The following is a 17,010-nucleotide window of genomic DNA, read 5'->3' on the forward strand; positions in this document are numbered from 1 at the left end:
ACTTAGATTTACAAGTGAATAGAAGAATCATGGTAAGTTTAATACAACTCAAGTTGTGCATCTACATAGGTGTGCAAGAATTCTCCCATCAATTTCTCATCACGTGATATCTTAGTCTACGAGACTTATATCATAAGTTAGAGGATCTCTATTACAACATAGGTGTCAATACTTAATACACAATCAAACAATTGCTCACACATTATCCCAAATATATAACCTAAATTTCATACGAATTATGTCATTCTTATACAATACATATCATAAATTTCACAAATCAATTGAGTATACAAAATAATATTCACTTTACATAAAAGTTTTCATACATAACCCAATTCATTAAAGAGATAAGAAGAAAAGAAAAGAAAGAAAGAAGTTTTTTTTATCTTGAGTGATAATATTTTACCTTGAGTAATAATGAGCTCGTTTAAGCAAAAAGATTTTAGCTTGAGCAAGAATTTGATGAGAGGGTTGATTTTCAGTGTTGTTTTCACTTAGCAAGAATTTTTTTCACTTGAGCAAAAAGGGTTGAAAACAAGTTTATGTGCATGGCTATTTTTGCTTAAGCAAAAATATCAGAAAATCAACCTCAACAACAGAATCAAATGCGTTTTTCAAACATCTTTTCAAAAACATTCCAATAATACAACTTCTAAACAATCCAAAAATGATCAATCCAAATTACAATTTGTTCAAACATCATCCTCCAATCACTTCAATACATTCTAAATCATTCAAACTCATTTATTCATCAAATCATAATCAAAACTCAGTTTAACTAACTTTATACTTTAACATGCATAATCCAATTACTAGATTAATCTCTTATCTAAATCAACTATCCTAAGATTTTATCAAAAATATAAATAGTTTCTCTTACTTGTAATTTCTTATTCTAAGGAAATTCCAGCTCAAGTAGTTACTCCAAAATTTGGAGACCTAAAGTAAGGTATCCAAACATGACCAAATTTTAGCATGGGTTTAACCAAGTTAGAGGAACATTTTTCTCAACTAATCCCACCAGAATTGATGACAAAATCACACTACAAGAAAATCATTAAATAAAAACCAATTGTAGGGACAAAAATTAATTAGTTAATTAAAACATTGGTAGCTAATTATATACTAATTTAGAAATTATTTATCAATAATAGAAACTAAGTTAGATATCAATCATTTTTTAATCTCTAAAATAGTATTTAATTTAGTCCATATAACAACTAATTATTTTTTGTCTCTAAAATTGATTTATATTTAATGATTTTCTAGTAATGTGTTAAGATAGGCCCAATAGCATACAAGCTCAATATATGTTAACCTAAATCTCACATATATAAGTGAGATATTATGGAAATAAGGAAAAAAAGGGAATGAATTTAGTAAACCCAAGTTTTAGTAGCTTAGAGTATACCTTAGGTCATAGTTTTAGTATAGTATAGGTAGTTGTTTTCTATCATTGATGTTTTCATTCACGTTCTTCATGCCTCCCAAACTTGAATCTAAAGACCTTGAGGAAATTCTCCAAGCCATCCAAGAACGACTCTCAGCTATACAAGCTCAAATGGAGGCCACCAAAACCAGACAAACAAATATCGAAGCCAGGAATGAATTTCTGCATTCACTCACATGTCATAAACCACGTAAAATCAGTCCCACACTCAGCCCCCACCATTACCCACCATGAGACCACAAAAACTACAACTCATTGTTTTTGAAGGCTCAGACCGCCCAGCGCCACAAGCCTCCGCGCACACCAGAACACACGCCGCAACACCACCTGCGCCCCAATCGTCGCGTCGCAAGCCTCCGCGCACACCAAGTCACACGCCGCAACACCGTCCGCAATCAACCGTCGCTCCGCCCAGTGCCGTCAGCCTCCGCACGCACTAGGTCGCACGCCGCAACAGCGTCCACGCCCCAACCGTCGTACCGCTCAGTGTCGCCAGCCTCCGCGCGCACCAGGACACACGCCACAACAACATCCGCACCCCAACCGTCGCGCCGCCCAGTGCCACCAGCCTCCGCTCACACCAGGACACACGCCGCAACACCGCTACCGGCTTCTAGATCCATTCAATTGCCAACACCATCCACTCCAATTTTTGCATCCCCCCCCCCTCATTCCCTTTCGAATGTTGTTTCTCCGATTTAAAAAAAAACAAGAAAAAGAAAGAAATGCAACATCAACAATTGTGTGGAATGCACAAGAGCAAGCGACGCACCAAACCCTAATGCACAAGAGAAAGTGGCGCTCCAAACCAACCTAGCAAACCCAAAACACCCCCGCGACCCAATTTTCTGCTTCACCCCTACATCACTACCAAAACACTCTATCCCACAACCTAACAAATGCTCAAACGGTCCAACCCCAGCCCAAGAAGCACCAGTGGCCCAACTGCATTTAAGACTACATTTTGGGGACAAAGTGCATTTAAGACTACATTTTGGGACAAAGTGTTTTCTGAAGCAGATAATAATGTTAAGATAGGCCCAATAGCATACATGCCCAATCTATGTTAACCTAAATCTCACATATATAAGTGAGATATTATGGAAAATAAGGAAGAAGAGAAGAATTTTAGTAAACCCTAGTTTAGTAGACTTAATATTTTGTAGGCTTAATCATAGTTAGTCATAGTATAAGTAACAGTTGTTTTTTGTGTTCTATCATAATGTAATAAGAAAATAAAGAGAATAAAGAATCTTTGGATTAAAAAGAAACTTACTCTGTTTGAAAATTTGATTGGATGAAAATGATTTCTGATTCTTCAACCTTAGAGGATGTATCAAAATTTGGGAGAGACAATATATAGAAGAAAAAAATCAAAACAAAGGAGAAAAAAAAGAAAAAGAAATGTGTGTGAAAGATAAAGGGAATGCGAGAATTACACTCAATATTCATTTTATAAATTCATTATATGTATACTGTATACACAATATATAAGAAAATACTAAACTCAATACCCTACTAGTAAGTTAATACATATATAGACGGGTAAATTTAAATAAACCTTCTAACAACAACTATAAAATAAATAAATTAAATCAATTAAACTCCTTTTATAAATAAAAATCAACTTATGCACTTATAATTTTTGAAGAAATAAAATGAAAAATTCGAAGTGCACAACTTAATTTAACTTATAAGAAAAATTCAATTATATATATATATATAAAAAAACTAATTCTGCAACAAAAATCACCACTTTCCCTTCATGTGTAAGGATAAAAAAAATCAAGGGAAAGGTAGTTCTTCTTCTTGCTTCCAATGGATGATGATAAAACCAACTAAATAATATCAAAGCTGAAGAGTTCACATTGAAGTTGTTCATTTAGTGGTTCCATGAAAGAGCCAGAATGCAAGTGATCATCAAGAGATTTGAACCAAGTAGAATCATGAAAATAGGTTTCACTTGTACCACTCAATTGCTGAATATTTGGTCCCTTTTGGTTACCATCATCAAGAACACCATCATAGTTGTAAAAATCAGCTTCCACAAACATTTCAGCAACATTGGAGGCTTGACCAGTGAGTTCTTGCACAAGGGCTCTGAAGTTGGAGGCACTGGTCTTCACCTTCATGGGGCTTGAGATATATGTCACTTTAACATCCTTCTTGTGAACCCTTTTGCTCCTCCCTTTGCTCTTCATCATCACACCATGGTTGTTGTTAACTCCAAGCATTGTCTCTACGATGATGATCAACTCCTTCTCAGCAAAACAATGAACTAAATCAACCAAACAAAACCCAGTTGTGAAGAACTAGTTTGTGAGTAAAAGGTACAATATTTACAAAGATTGAAGCTAGGGTTTGTATTTATAGTATCATATAAGGGTGAGGGAAACTTCCAGGAGAATGATCATGGTGGGAAAATCAAAAGGGTGTTGATGGTGGAAATGGAAAGAGGTTAGAAAGTACGAGGTTGATGAGAAGGTTCCATTGGGGTGCTAAAGGACCTTTTGGATATTGAAAATGGTGATGATAACAAATTAATACTTATGTCTCTGTCACTGTTTAGATTTTTATTTGTGGTTTCTGTGTTGATTAGGTTAAGAGCTTTTGGTCATGTGCAGTCATGGATGACTTTGGAAAGTTCCTGCAAGATCCAATGTAATCTAAATCATAACAATTTCAAATTATAATTAAAAGTTATTCAATGTATTATATAATTAAAACAATTCATATATATTAATAGAAATCAATTTTTAAAGATGAAAATAATTAGTTGTAATATTAATTAAATTAGAGATATTTTAGAAATTAATAAAAGAAATTTTTTAAATTAGTTTCTATTATTATTAAATAATTTTTGAATTAGTATTTAATTAGCAATCAATGTTTTTTACCAAAATTAGAAACTAGATAATTTTGGTAGTTAAAAACTTTGGTTGCTAATTAAATATCAATTTAAAAATTATTTAACAATAATAAAAACTAATTCAAAATTTTATTTTTTTTAGTTTATAAAATAGTCTCTAATTAAATTTAATTATTATTACAATTAATTATTTTAGTATTAAAAATTGGTTTCTATTTAATGATTTTCTTGTGATAGTATAATATAATTGTTTCCTAGTATTAGACACTTTTATCATATGTTTCTTTATATTATGCTTGTTTTAAACATTTTAATGATTCTTATATTCAACTTTCAATAACCATATTTTAACCATTTTTTCCTTTGAGATGTTTTTCCTTAATATTGTTAAATGAACTTTAAATATATTCTTTATATTTACATAAATAAAATAAAAAAATGAATGTTGAAGAATTTAATTTAGATGTTGGTATGATGAAGCAAAGAAATTTTGTCTGATTCAAGTCAGATATATGGGATGTGGTCTTCTCACTTGTTGTCCAAGGAAAAATATTCTTTTAAAAGTATTATTCTTTTTCTTATTTCTTTTTTTATTTTATAATTAAAGTATGAAAGAATTAGTATATATATATATATAAATAAAAATATATAGTTTAAAATTTGAATCACATAAATCTGCTAATTGGCACCATAAAATAGTGTTTTCATTTTCAACAATCATAAATATTTAGATATTTTTGAGGTTCTAGAGAAAAGATATGGTTGAATTTATCTTATTAAGGAAAAAAGTTCTTCATTTGTGCCAATAAGTCAAAGAGATTGTTTCCAAGAAGTCACTTGGTATGAAAGCAAAACATGAAGATGAATCAAATTTGATGTGACCCAATTAATGATTGAAGAAATGAAGATTCATCAACATTTCCAAATGAAATTTAGATTATTAGTTCAAAGTTATTAATATTACATAATATTTTTTTGCTAGTGTATCTTTTATTTATAAATTAGATGTATGGTTTCTTGAATCTTAATAAAATGATTCTTTTAAACTTTTCAAAAAAAATAGTTAAAAAATGTATTGATATAATATATTATTTGTCGAAGACTAAGATTGAGATGAGACTTAATTGAAAGTATAATCTTCAATAGAAAAGTAGAGTTCAATTTCTTTAAGATTTATAAATTGTTTTTAATTTTGATTAATGACACAAAAAAAAAATACTCCCAGGCAAATTTTTTGTGTAAATAAAACTGTAGAAACAATATTCATATTATAGAATAAATTGTTGTACTGTATTTCTAATAAAAGAAGCAATATAATTACATTTTGATTTTGTGATGATATTTCTCTTCAATATTCCGTAAAGAGACCAATTTCTGACTTTAATTAACTATTAAGTAAAATTATATTTTTTTCATACATAAACAATTATAATATAAAATTTATTACAATTCATCCTTTATTTTTATTTTAAAATATTATTATAATATAAAATATTTATAAAAAGTAAATTATTTTTCCTTCTTCAACACCATAATGGAACTCTTCAAAGGGAAATGTTGGATGATCGTAATGGAATTCTTCAAAAGGAAAAGTTGGAAGAAAAGGTCAGAGAATATATACTTTATTACTTGGCAGTCACATATACAAAATTTTATTCAATTAAAAATAAATAAAAAAATTAAATAGTAATAAACTTTTTGAAAAAACTGTATTTTATATATGACTTTTATTAAACATTACTTTTACAATGAATGAATGTATTAAGAATTTGTCTTTGCATACACTATTTTTTAATTATTATTTTCTTAATGGATAAGTATGTGTATTTTTTTTTTTATAAAAGTTGTATTTGTATGCAAAATTATTTTATATTCTTATATGTTATGTTTGTTTCTTAATTTTTGTTAATATTTTTTATTTTGGTGATACTTGTTATTTTATAATTATTATATAATATTTATTTATTTTATGATAATTTTGTTTAAATTAGATGTGTGTGAATGTGTGTGTGATGAGTGGGTGGGTATGTGTATATATGCCTGTGTGGAAGACTATACTAGTCAATATAATATTGTGGATGTTTCACATTTTATATAGGTGATTGTTTCACATTGTTATTCATTCTTCATTATATTGTGTTTAATATTCATTTGTTATTTCTTTGATGTCTTCCTTGTGAAGTAGATCCAAGTTGAATGAGTAATTAGAAATACATTAGAAAAAGTCAAATTATCATATAACTCTATCAGCTAGATCAAACTCTAAAGTTGCAAAACATATAACAGGAATAATCACTGAATTTAAAGAAGAAACACCATTTATCAAGCACCTTATATCATTTACACTATAAAGAGTCAACAAAAATTAAAAATAGAAATTGAAGTTAGCATAATTAATAAAGTAGATCCCCTTGGATTTTTTTTTTTATAAAAGAGTTGGATTAATAATATCCTTTGATGACAAGGAATTGAATGTGTGACATAATTGATGAATTACATATGTAGGCATACTTGTCCTCTATGTATCATAAAAAAAAAATTACTTTAAGTAACCTATATAATCCTATGAAGTTAAAAACAACTTTTTTGCTAATGAAAAAGACATGTAGTAATGTCTTCAACAATAAAATTTTTCAATAGCTAGAGAAATGCATGAAATTAGATCTTACACCTTTTTTTATCACTAATTTATATGAGACTTCATTTACACTTACAATTAATTACGTGTTATAATTGTTTATCCATAAACATCAACAAGTATTCTTCTTCATATTTTTTTTATCAAATATGCGACAAGTTCCTACTCAAACTCATCACTATGCAAAAAAAATAGTCTCAAAAGCATGTTTTTATCTACTATCTCCTTTCATGAAAGGTTATTTTTGTCATTTTGCAGTGATATTTTCGTTATTTTTTAGGAATATTTTTGTCATTTTAATGGCAAAATTGGGTGCAGATTGGAATTGATTATTTTACAGTTTTTGTTGATGAAAGAACCCATTATTCAACAAAATATGTTAGTCTAACTTCAATACTCTGAATTTTATTATTACACATTACTCACCTCACAAGAAACATTTTATTGTTAATATAGCTTATTCAATAAGCTCCACAACAGTAAAAAGTTACAAGAACAGGTGCTTATACATGAAATACAGTACAAACACCTTCCTTTGGTCCTCTAACAAATTATTTTGGCCCTCAAAAACTTTCTTATACAATTAGTAAACCAAAGTAAATGTTGTTATGCTAGCTAACTGACTGATTAAACCATTGCACTTAATAATCAGACATAATCAAACAAGAAAAGGAGAAACTCCTAAGCATGTTTAAGAACCATTCTTTTAGATGATTCCAATAAAAGAAGGTGAAAACTAAAGCAGAGTGAGAAACATAAGCCAAGAAAGTAAGCTGAATTCTGTCACTGGAAACAAATTTCTATCATCGATGACAGTGGTGAGACTTAGACAGCAACCTTAACTTCAGAAGCAGAGGCATTTGCATACAAAGGGTGGAGAACATGACCTTCCTTAGGCTCAACATGCACCCATTTGCGACCAGTCAGCTTGTTCTTTTCAAACTTCACCAATCCCTCTTTCAATGCAAACAAAGTATGATCTTTCCCAAGTCCGACATAGTTTCCTGGATGAAAACGAGTGCCACGTTGTCGGACAATGATATTTCCAGGTATCACCCTCTGCATTGTAAGAAAAGAATTGCATCATGAGTGAATGAAGTCAATGAACCATATCCAGAACTTCCAGATTCAGTTCTCACTTCCTCTACCTAAATGGCAATAATTAGTTCTCAAAAGTGTAAAACAAATACCTCCCCACCAAATTTCTTCACTCCAAGGTTCTTGGGTTTTGAATCCCGTCCGTTCTTTGTAGAACCAGCAGTCTTTTTGGTAGCCCAACGCCTGAACACCATACTCAAACCTTCTCCAGAAACATCTATAGCAGCAGTGGGTCAAAAATTCATTAGATAGCTTACTTTACAAAGACACCATACAGTAGCCAATATAGGATAATGAGGCTATACCACTGGTGCTTCTATACACAGGAACATTTGTCACAAGTTCCTTGATATTCAATCTTCTGCAAAATGATGCTGCAAAATTCATGCTGTTTTCTATGTGATAAGACAACCTGAGACAAATTAGAACATTGGAAAATTTAAAAAACTGTGAAACAAATCAATTACGACTGGTGCGCTTGTGGTAACAAATACCAAATACCAGAATGAATCGGTTGTGGCAAAATCAGATCAGAAATAAGTTGGCCATACAATTGCACTGTCCGGTGATCATTATAAGATATTTATATATTTAATATGCGGACAAGAAATTATAATGAGTCAGGATAATCTCATAAAAATATTGAAACTTATTATTTTAAAGAAATCAGTCATCTGCAGGAACGGGAATAACTCCCTGTCGTCCTAATTTGTGCTGAAAGTTCTCTTCTTTAAGTGTACTACACAATAAATTGCGTAGAAATCTAGTTTCTGTTCTTTAGTAACTAAAATATGCTAAATAAACGTTGAAATAGCAAATTAAGTAGTTATTTAGTTACACAACTCAAGAAATCTAAATTCACAAAATCAAAATTAACAGTATCCTACATACTACAACTGATGGAATTGTTTACAAAACTAATATGCAGCACATAAAGTACTGAATGCCAGAATGTGGCATGGGGTGGCACCAGATAATCTTCGGTACGTTTTAGATCCAAATAGGAATTATGCCAAAACCGTTTGAGACTCTCAATATTGCAATTGAAAACTTTGGGGCATGCTACCTTTAATACTTTCACCTTGAAGGAGGGTAATGACTCACTAAAATTAGGGACAGCCTATGCGTAGGAAATACCCCTTAAATTGTACCTTTTCCATGCCTTTATCACCCTTAACCTCTAAATTTTCCTCCCCGCAATTTTTAATGTACAAGATTTGTTTTGGCTTTCATAGAATTTCAACTTATTTCAAAATTTAAATGAAAAGAATTTTTTTTAATTGGATACCCTTTTGGGACTCCTTGACTCTATTTATTTCTCTTCATGACCAGATAAAAATATATGGTTCCATGATCCTTCTATGGCCTTTCCCTGTATCTCCTTTTTTCTTTCAGTTACTATTCCTTGAATAGGAAAAGTCTTAATCATCAAACCTTGTAGAAATCTAAAACTAATTCTAAGAACAAGTCTTTCATTTAGACTGCAATACTTAAAAAAATTAATAATAATGTCATGTTGAAGGTTTGTAGGCTGCATAACACCCTCTCCAATGATACAAGGGTAATGTGTGAGCTTGCTCGGATTCTATTCCATACCTATTCTAACACTTCTCAGTTGAATTAGTGTTTTTAACAAATGCACCCAAAGAAAAAATTTCAGTCTACTTAATTGATGTTTTTAAATCCCTTATATAATGTATAGGCCTTTATCATAGAATGCACATATCCCAATTATTCCATCTAGCTTCTTACCAATGCTAAGGAATTAATAACTCTTAAAGTGGCCTTAAGGTTGTTGGTAGAACCTTGAGTAAGACACTAATGTTCTCAATTACATTAACTTCTAATTCTAATTGACATTGCATTTCTTATCTTATCTCAAAATCCTCCTATAAATTCACGTAAGTGCTCTGCACAGTGTTACTGTTTACAAAACTACTGATATTTCACAGTGATCCTATCATCCCACAACTTAAGACAAAGCAAACCCAAACATCTTGACAGCAAAACTGGAGAAAAAAAAAGGAGATATGAATGGAAAGAGACAGACTACATCACATGAAGGATTTGGAATAACCATAAAAACATAGTCATGAATGCCTTAAGACTGGAGTCCACCACCTTAAACACATATAGGCAAAGATCACAACTTAAAGTGCTTGCAACTGCTTCCAATTTCTCACTCGAGAGAGCATAAAAATAAAAATGAAAGGGAAATTAGTTCATGAAAAGGGTTTAATTTACAGTTAGTTTCTTCAACCACCAAAGAGTAAAAAAAGGCTTCCTTCCCTCAACCACTAAATCCTATCCTTGTCTGGCTACTTCAAAATCTCAAACACACAGAACTTCAAATACAAAAATTAATTGCGTCATCTCTTGGCCCCAAGTTTAGTCATATCTAATATCTTATGTTAATCCTATCACTCTAAACTTCCAAGATTACTTGCCCATCTGACTGATTTCAATTCCAATTTCCACATGAACAATCAAATACCAGTGTTTCAGCACATCTTCATCATACATTGTCTTAAACTACCATAGCTTGCACCCAAATAACCCAATAATTTGGTGGAACTTACATAAAGCTGTCAGGATACAGTTCACCCCAAAATAATTTGGCTGAACTGACCTCCCATATACGACATCTGAACGGCAAAACCTACCAATTCCATATGCATAGGCAATCCCGAATGATTCTACATTTAAAAAATCTCAAATTTACCAGTAACTCAAGCTCAAATTAAGCGTTCTCCTCAATAAAACTACATAAAAAGATCACAACAACCAAAACTTGAAAAAAAAGAAAGAAAAGTAAGACACACCCATCTTCTCTTGCAATTGAAAGAGGTTTCTCTCAGTCCCACAACCTCACTGGCTATTAACGGTGCCTTTCTCTATAGCAAACTCTCCCACAAGGATCCATTCTAAATCCATTTTCCAATACACACATCGATCCATAGGAAACAATTATTCTTCATATGTTCGTAGATTTATTATATTATTGAATTTTTTTTACAGCTATGGGTGCATAACAATCCCCAAATTCGTATATGGAACGTTGAACACGGTGATGCAAAAGAAGCAAAAATCGAAAGTTAAGGAAGTTTAACCTCTAACGGACTGAAAACAGAGATGCAGCGGGAGAGTGGCGGCGCAAGCGGCGAAGCAGTTAGTTGATCGGTGACGGAGACTCAGGGTAGAACCAAACCTCTTAATTTCTCATGCCATTTTAGTCTCTTTATTTTAATTTTTAAAATTCATTATTTTAGTTTTTTAAAGCAATATTCTTTAATTCTATTTTGTGTACCTTTTTTAATATTTTAATTAATTAAGTCTTCCTTTATATATATTTTTAACTTATAAATTCAGTAGACTTCAATTTTAAAGAAAAAATGCCCAATCACATATAAGAAAATTAAAAAAAAAATCTAAATTTAAATATAATAATACCTCAAATTAATCCGTCAACTTTACATCTATATAAATTAAAATGGTTCAGCTAAGAGCAGGCTTGATAGAATTCTTGTTTCTGAAGAATGGTTGAATATTTGGCCAATGTGTAAGCAGTATGTCCAGCATATGGAAGTTTCAGATCACTGTGCTTTGGTGGTGAAGTCCATGGAGAAGGACTGGGGTCCTAAACCGTTCTGAACCATTGATGCATGGCATATGGAGGGAGGCTTTAATGGGATGGTGAAGGAAAAGTGGCAGTCTTATTCTGTACAGGGGAATGAAATCTTGAAAATCAAGGAAAAGTTGAAACTGCTAAAGGGGGATCTGAAAATCTGGAATAGGGATGTGTATGGTAATCTGCATACTGCAAAGAGGAACATTCTGAGAGAAATGGAGGTTATTGACAATCAGGACTTTGAGGGAGATGCGGCAGGAAGCGTGAGCTTGGTAAGGATGGATCTAACAAGTCGGTTAAGGGATGTAGATAGAAAGATAGACTCACTGATCTGCCAAAAAGCAAGGTCAAACTGGTTCAAGTATGGGGATTCTTGTACCAAATTCTATCACTCATCTTTGAGATGGAGAAGGCTTAGAAATGAAGTGAAGGGAGTAGAAGTTGGGGGTCAGTGGTGTGAGGAGCCATGCACGGTCCGAGTTGAAGCGAAGAAACTATTTGAGAAGAGGTTCAAGGCTACAAGAGATTTTGGCGTAAGGCTTGATGGTGTACAGTTTAAGGCTCTATCCTCAGAAGAAAACCTGACCCTCATATCTACTTTTAGGGAGGAGGAAATCAAGGAAGCGGTGTGGCAATGTGATGGGTCAAAGAGCCCTGGTCCTGATGGGTTCAACTTTAAATTTATCAAGGAAAGTTGGGCGTACATAAAAGATGAGCTTATTAAAGCCTTGGCCTTCTTTCATGTGTCTGGTACCATACCCAAGGGGTGCAATCCATCCTTCATAGCCCTGGTTCCAAAAGTTAAGGAACCCTCTAAGCTAGAGGAGTATAAACCTATCTCTCTAGTGGGGGCCATTTATAAAATTATATCGAAGGTGTTGGCTGGCAGAATAAAGAAAGTGTTAAACTCAGTCATCGATGAAAGGCAGTCTGCGTTCCTAAAAGGTAGAGGGATGTTAGATAGTGCGATCATGGCTAATGAAGTGGTGGAGGACCTTAGAAGGAGCGGGAGGAGAGGTTTATGCTTGAAGGTAGACTTTGAAAAGGCTTATGACTCGGTGAGATGGGAGTTTCTATACGACATGCTACATAAATTGGGGTTTCATAATAAGTGGATTATGTGGATGCGAGGGTGTCTGGAATCGGCCACAATCTCAGTGCTAGTTAATGGAAGTCCGACAGAGGAATTCAAACCAACAAGAGGCTTGAGACAAGGTGACCCGCTTACCCCCTTTCTCTTTTTAGTGGTAGCTAAAGGGCTAGCTGGGTTAGTAAGGCAAGCAAATATGATTAATATGCTGTCAGGAGTTAAGTTTGGTAGAGAGAAGATAGAACTAAGTATCCTGCAATTCGCAGATGATACTTTATTCTTATGTGAAGAATCACACAGTAATGTGGTAACCATGAAGGCGATCTTAAGGGGCTTTGAGTTAGCCTCAGGCTTAAAAATTAATTTTCATAAGTCCAAGATTGCAGGAGTGAATGTTGAAAGTAATGCCTTGCTAAGCTATGCAAAGACTCTAAATTGTGCTCAGATGGGAATACCGTTTAAATATCTCGATGTAGAAGTGGGAGGAAACCCAAGGAAGACTAAATTCTGGGAGCCCGTACTAACAAAGTTAAAAGCTCGACTCAGTGTATGGAAAGGAAGATTTCTATCCTTGGCAGGGAGAATTTGTCTAATTAAATCAGTCATCTCCGCGGTTCCTCTTTTTTACCTCTCCATCTTTAAAGCACCAAACTCCATCTACCAAAGTATAATCAGAATTCAGTGGGGGGTTTCTGTGGGGGTGGGGGAAGGAAAAGAGACCGATCTCATGGGTCAGCTGGGAAGACGTATGTAAAACAAAAGAGGAGGGAGGCTTGGGGATTAGAGATATCCAGAAGTTCAATTATGCTCTCCTAGCTAAATGGAGATGGCGTCTTGTGTCGGAAGAAAAAGGGATGTGGAAGGACCTCTTGATCTCAAAATATGGGCAGGATCAGGATAACCAACAAACTCCAGTGAAATTGCAAACATGGTGGTGGAAAGACTTGCAGAAAGTATGTAAAGAAGGAGGAGGAGCAGGTTGGTTTCAGCAGCAGCTTAGATGGAGACTAGGAGGGGGCGAAAAAGTGAAATTTTGGGAGGATGTGTGGATTGGAAGCAGTAGTCTTAAATCTTTGTATCCCAGGTTGTTCTCACTATCGTTAAATCAAGGTCAAAGGGTGAATGAGGTTGGGGAGTGGGAAGATTCAGCTTGGCAGAGGAAAATAAGATGGAGGAGGGCCAGATTTGAGTGGGAAGTTCCTTTGGAAGCTGATCTTACTCACCAAATATCCCAGGTAAGCCTGTCTAGGGAAAGGAAAGACGTTCAGATGTGGAGGGTGAAGATACATGAGTCTTCTCTGTCAATTCAGCGTATAGGTACCTAACCAAGCAGACCAGGAATTCTCAGCAAAAGGTCTTTATATCTCTTTGGAAGTCCAAAGCACTACCCAATGTCATAACCACAGCTTGGAGGGCCCTCCTAGGTAGACTTCCAACAAGAGTGAACCTGAGGAGGAGGGGGGTGTTGCTAAGCTCGACTTTATGTGTTTTCTGTCATACTAAGGAGGAAACCTGCCAACATATCTTCCTTGAATGCGAATTTGCCCAAAAGGTGTGGACCCTGTGCTTTAAATGGATAGGCGTACAGTTTGTACAACACAATGACCTGCTGTTTCACTGAGAATTTCTCTCTGTCACAGTTGAACTATAAACAAAATCTTCTGTGGAAAGGAGTATGGGCAACTATTGTGAGGTGTATTTGGGAACATAGAAATTCCAATGTGTTCAAACAAGGAGTTGTAGATGTGGAAGAGATATTCCAGATGGCTCAACTGAAGATGTGGCAATGGTTAAAACACAGGAGTCAATCCTTTAATTATTCCTTTTCAGACTGGATTCTAAATCCACTGATCTGCTGCAGAAGCTTTAAGTAACAAGATGGTGGTGGGAAAGTAATTGCGAAATCAGAGCTGGAAGGATGTTTTATCTATATGAGGGTGAGGTTAATGCTGAAGTACTCTTAAGGGGTGAAAGGTGTGGTTTGTATGAGGCAAATTCTGCCATGATTGTCGAAGTTATACAAGGCCGATGAACCGGCGATCTCCACGTGGGCGTAGTCGGTGGTTGTCGAAGGTCTGCAAGGGTCAACATGAAACGGCGATCTCCATGTGTGCGGAGTCGGTGGTCGTCGAAAAAGGCGATCTCTATGCGTGCGTAGTCGGTGGTCGCCGAAGGTATGCAAAGGCCAACATGATCGCCGGTTAATGAAGCGGCGTTCTGTCAACATGATCGCCGATCGAAGAAGCGGCGTTCTCCACAAGGACAACATGATCGACCGGTCGGTGGGCGATCTCCATGTGCGTAGTCGGTGGTCGCCATAGGTAAGCAAAGATCAACATGATCACCTAGTCGGAGGGTGCTGAAGTTTTACAAGGACAACATGATCGCCGGTCGATCAACGGGCGATCTCCATGTGCAAGGTCGGTGGTCACCGGAGGTATGCAAAGATCAACATGATCGCCGGTTGATGAAGTGGCGATCTCCTTAGGTCAAGATGACCGCCGATCGATGAAATGTGTAATCGGTGGTCGCCGGTGTTGGTTATTTTTTGCTGCTGAGGTGCCAAAGTTGGGTTCAGTAATTGTTGGTTTGAACCTTGGTTCTATCGTGAAAAGTGAGCTTGTACGTGGAGCTGATTTCAATTCTTGTGCGCTACTTAAAGTTGTGAAATCTTAAGAGGTAAGTGCCGAAGCAGGGAAGTCTTGAAGGAGTGAATTGGAAAGGAGAGAATTGTATTTGAAGTTTGGAGTTGTACCAAACTTTGAAGGTGGTGGTTTGGTGTGATGTCCGGGGTAGGATGAGACTATCTCATGTAATACAGGATGGTTCAAGGTGCCAAGGTATGAGAAGAGTCGACCCCATATGGTGGTTGTGGAGAAGTGGGATTGTATTCCATGCTGCTGTGGTGAGAAAGTGGGCATATGTTTCTGCTCTTTAATACGTGTTGTGTCCCCCTTTTTTTCACATAGAAGCTTATGCTTGGGTAGTTGTTTTATAGGGTCTTATGTGTTTTTTCTCTACCCTGCTTTTCTAAAAGCTTTTGTAGGCTAGATTGTGGTGATTTGTATAAGGGTTGGGATACCCCTAAAGTATCCCCTTTAATTTATTTAATTCTTTGCTGATAAAAAAAAAAATAGAAGGCTTTTGAACTTTGGTAAGTTACACAAACCTACTTATCAATCAACCCTTTCAAATAACCCATTTATATCTCTTTACTCAGTTCACAAAGCAATAGATGTTTGCATTGACCATGTTGATTATGTGTATAGAGTAAATAGTGAACAATATCTTATAACTATAATTAGTAGATAAGCTAAATATAGATTAGTTGATTCCACACAAACAACTTTCTTTATTTTTATTTTTTTCATCAAGTCACTTAAAAAGCGAACTTAACTCTAATCAAATATTATAAAATTGACTTATAAAGTTAGGTTTGCAGTCATTTATATAATATGAATTCGTACTAAATATTTATAGGTGATTTGATAGTAGCTCGATAGCAGATGACACGATAAGTTCAACAAACTTTTGTTAGAATAAGTTTCAAATGATTATGATATATTTTAAGAAGTTGCTTTTAAATCTATCTCAACCTTACAAAACCAATTTATAAGATAAGGTATATATTATAAATTGTTCTTATTTGTAGTTGACATGGAATCTCCAAGACACGGTAAAAGACTAGTAATGATAATGTGAATGAAAGAGTTAATGGAGTTAATTAATAATTGTAACCATGGTTTTAACAGTAAAATCAATGTTCAACGAGTGGCTTTACAGTAAAATTGACAACCATGGTTAGCACTTGGAATAAAAGTCACAAAGAAACGTACATTACTTATCCTTACTGCTTTTACTGTTAGTTTATTCTGCATTTTTGCATCATATTGAATCCAAAGAACCTATGGTTGTGGCTTTTGTGGGAGAAAATTTCCTTTGTGTTGCTGTGGAGGTGTTATTGAACAATATCCTTTTTTGTGAGTTCTAATACTTCTTTTAGAGCAAGGTTCTTGACATTTTTTCCCTGAAAAAGCTTAGAATAACGGTTGGAGATCCCACATCGATTAGAGATTGAGACATTTCATTCTTTATAAGTGGGTGCAAACCTCACCTCATAAGCTGATTTTATTAGGTTGAGTTAGGCTTAAAGTTCACTTCACAATATGGTATCAGAGTCATCTCGAGCCTATCTTAGCGAGTGTTTGTTGGGCTTATTAGGTCACCTACTATTGGG

The 17,010-nt window shown here is 34.3% G+C and overlaps 2 protein-coding genes across 2 annotated transcripts; both read right to left on the reverse strand.

The window, feature by feature from the left end:
• Positions 1 to 3,007: 3,007 nt before the first annotated feature.
• Positions 3,008 to 3,921, reverse strand: LOC137834779 (uncharacterized). Its single transcript, XM_068642965.2, has one exon. It carries the CDS (start codon positions 3,682 to 3,684, stop codon positions 3,289 to 3,291), a length of 396 nt encoding a protein of 131 aa, XP_068499066.1. The 5' UTR covers positions 3,685 to 3,921; the 3' UTR covers positions 3,008 to 3,288.
• A 3,458-nt stretch (positions 3,922 to 7,379) lies between these two features.
• Positions 7,380 to 11,304, reverse strand: LOC137834780 (uncharacterized). Its single transcript, XM_068642966.1, has 4 exons — positions 11,166 to 11,304; positions 8,361 to 8,467; positions 8,148 to 8,272; positions 7,380 to 8,016 (listed from the first exon to the last, which is right to left on the reverse strand). Exons 2-4 carry the CDS (start codon positions 8,440 to 8,442, stop codon positions 7,783 to 7,785), a joined length of 441 nt encoding a protein of 146 aa, XP_068499067.1. The 5' UTR covers positions 8,443 to 8,467; positions 11,166 to 11,304; the 3' UTR covers positions 7,380 to 7,782.
• Between the last annotated feature and the right edge of the window lie 5,706 nt (positions 11,305 to 17,010).

This window comes from Phaseolus vulgaris, chromosome 5 (assembly GCF_051622355.1).
Source record: "Phaseolus vulgaris cultivar YP4 chromosome 5, ASM5162235v1, whole genome shotgun sequence".
NCBI classification, from domain to species: Eukaryota; Viridiplantae; Streptophyta; class Magnoliopsida; order Fabales; family Fabaceae; genus Phaseolus; species Phaseolus vulgaris.

What these genes read in the sequence shown, in the direction of transcription:
- LOC137834779 (XM_068642965.2), bottom strand. Translation starts at nt 3,684, where the DNA reads ATGCTTGGAGTTAACAACAACCATGGTGTGATGATGAAGAGCAAAGGG.
- LOC137834780 (XM_068642966.1), bottom strand. Translation starts at nt 8,442, where the DNA reads ATGAATTTTGCAGCATCATTTTGCAGAAGATTGAATATCAAGGAACTT. An exon ending in TGTGTATAGAAGCACCAGTG is followed by an intron (nt 8,273 to 8,360) that starts GTATAGCCTCAT and finishes CTGCTGCTATAG; the next exon opens with ATGTTTCTGGAGAAGGTTTG. An exon ending in TGAAGAAATTTGGTGGGGAG is followed by an intron (nt 8,017 to 8,147) that starts GTATTTGTTTTA and finishes CTTACAATGCAG; the next exon opens with AGGGTGATACCTGGAAATAT.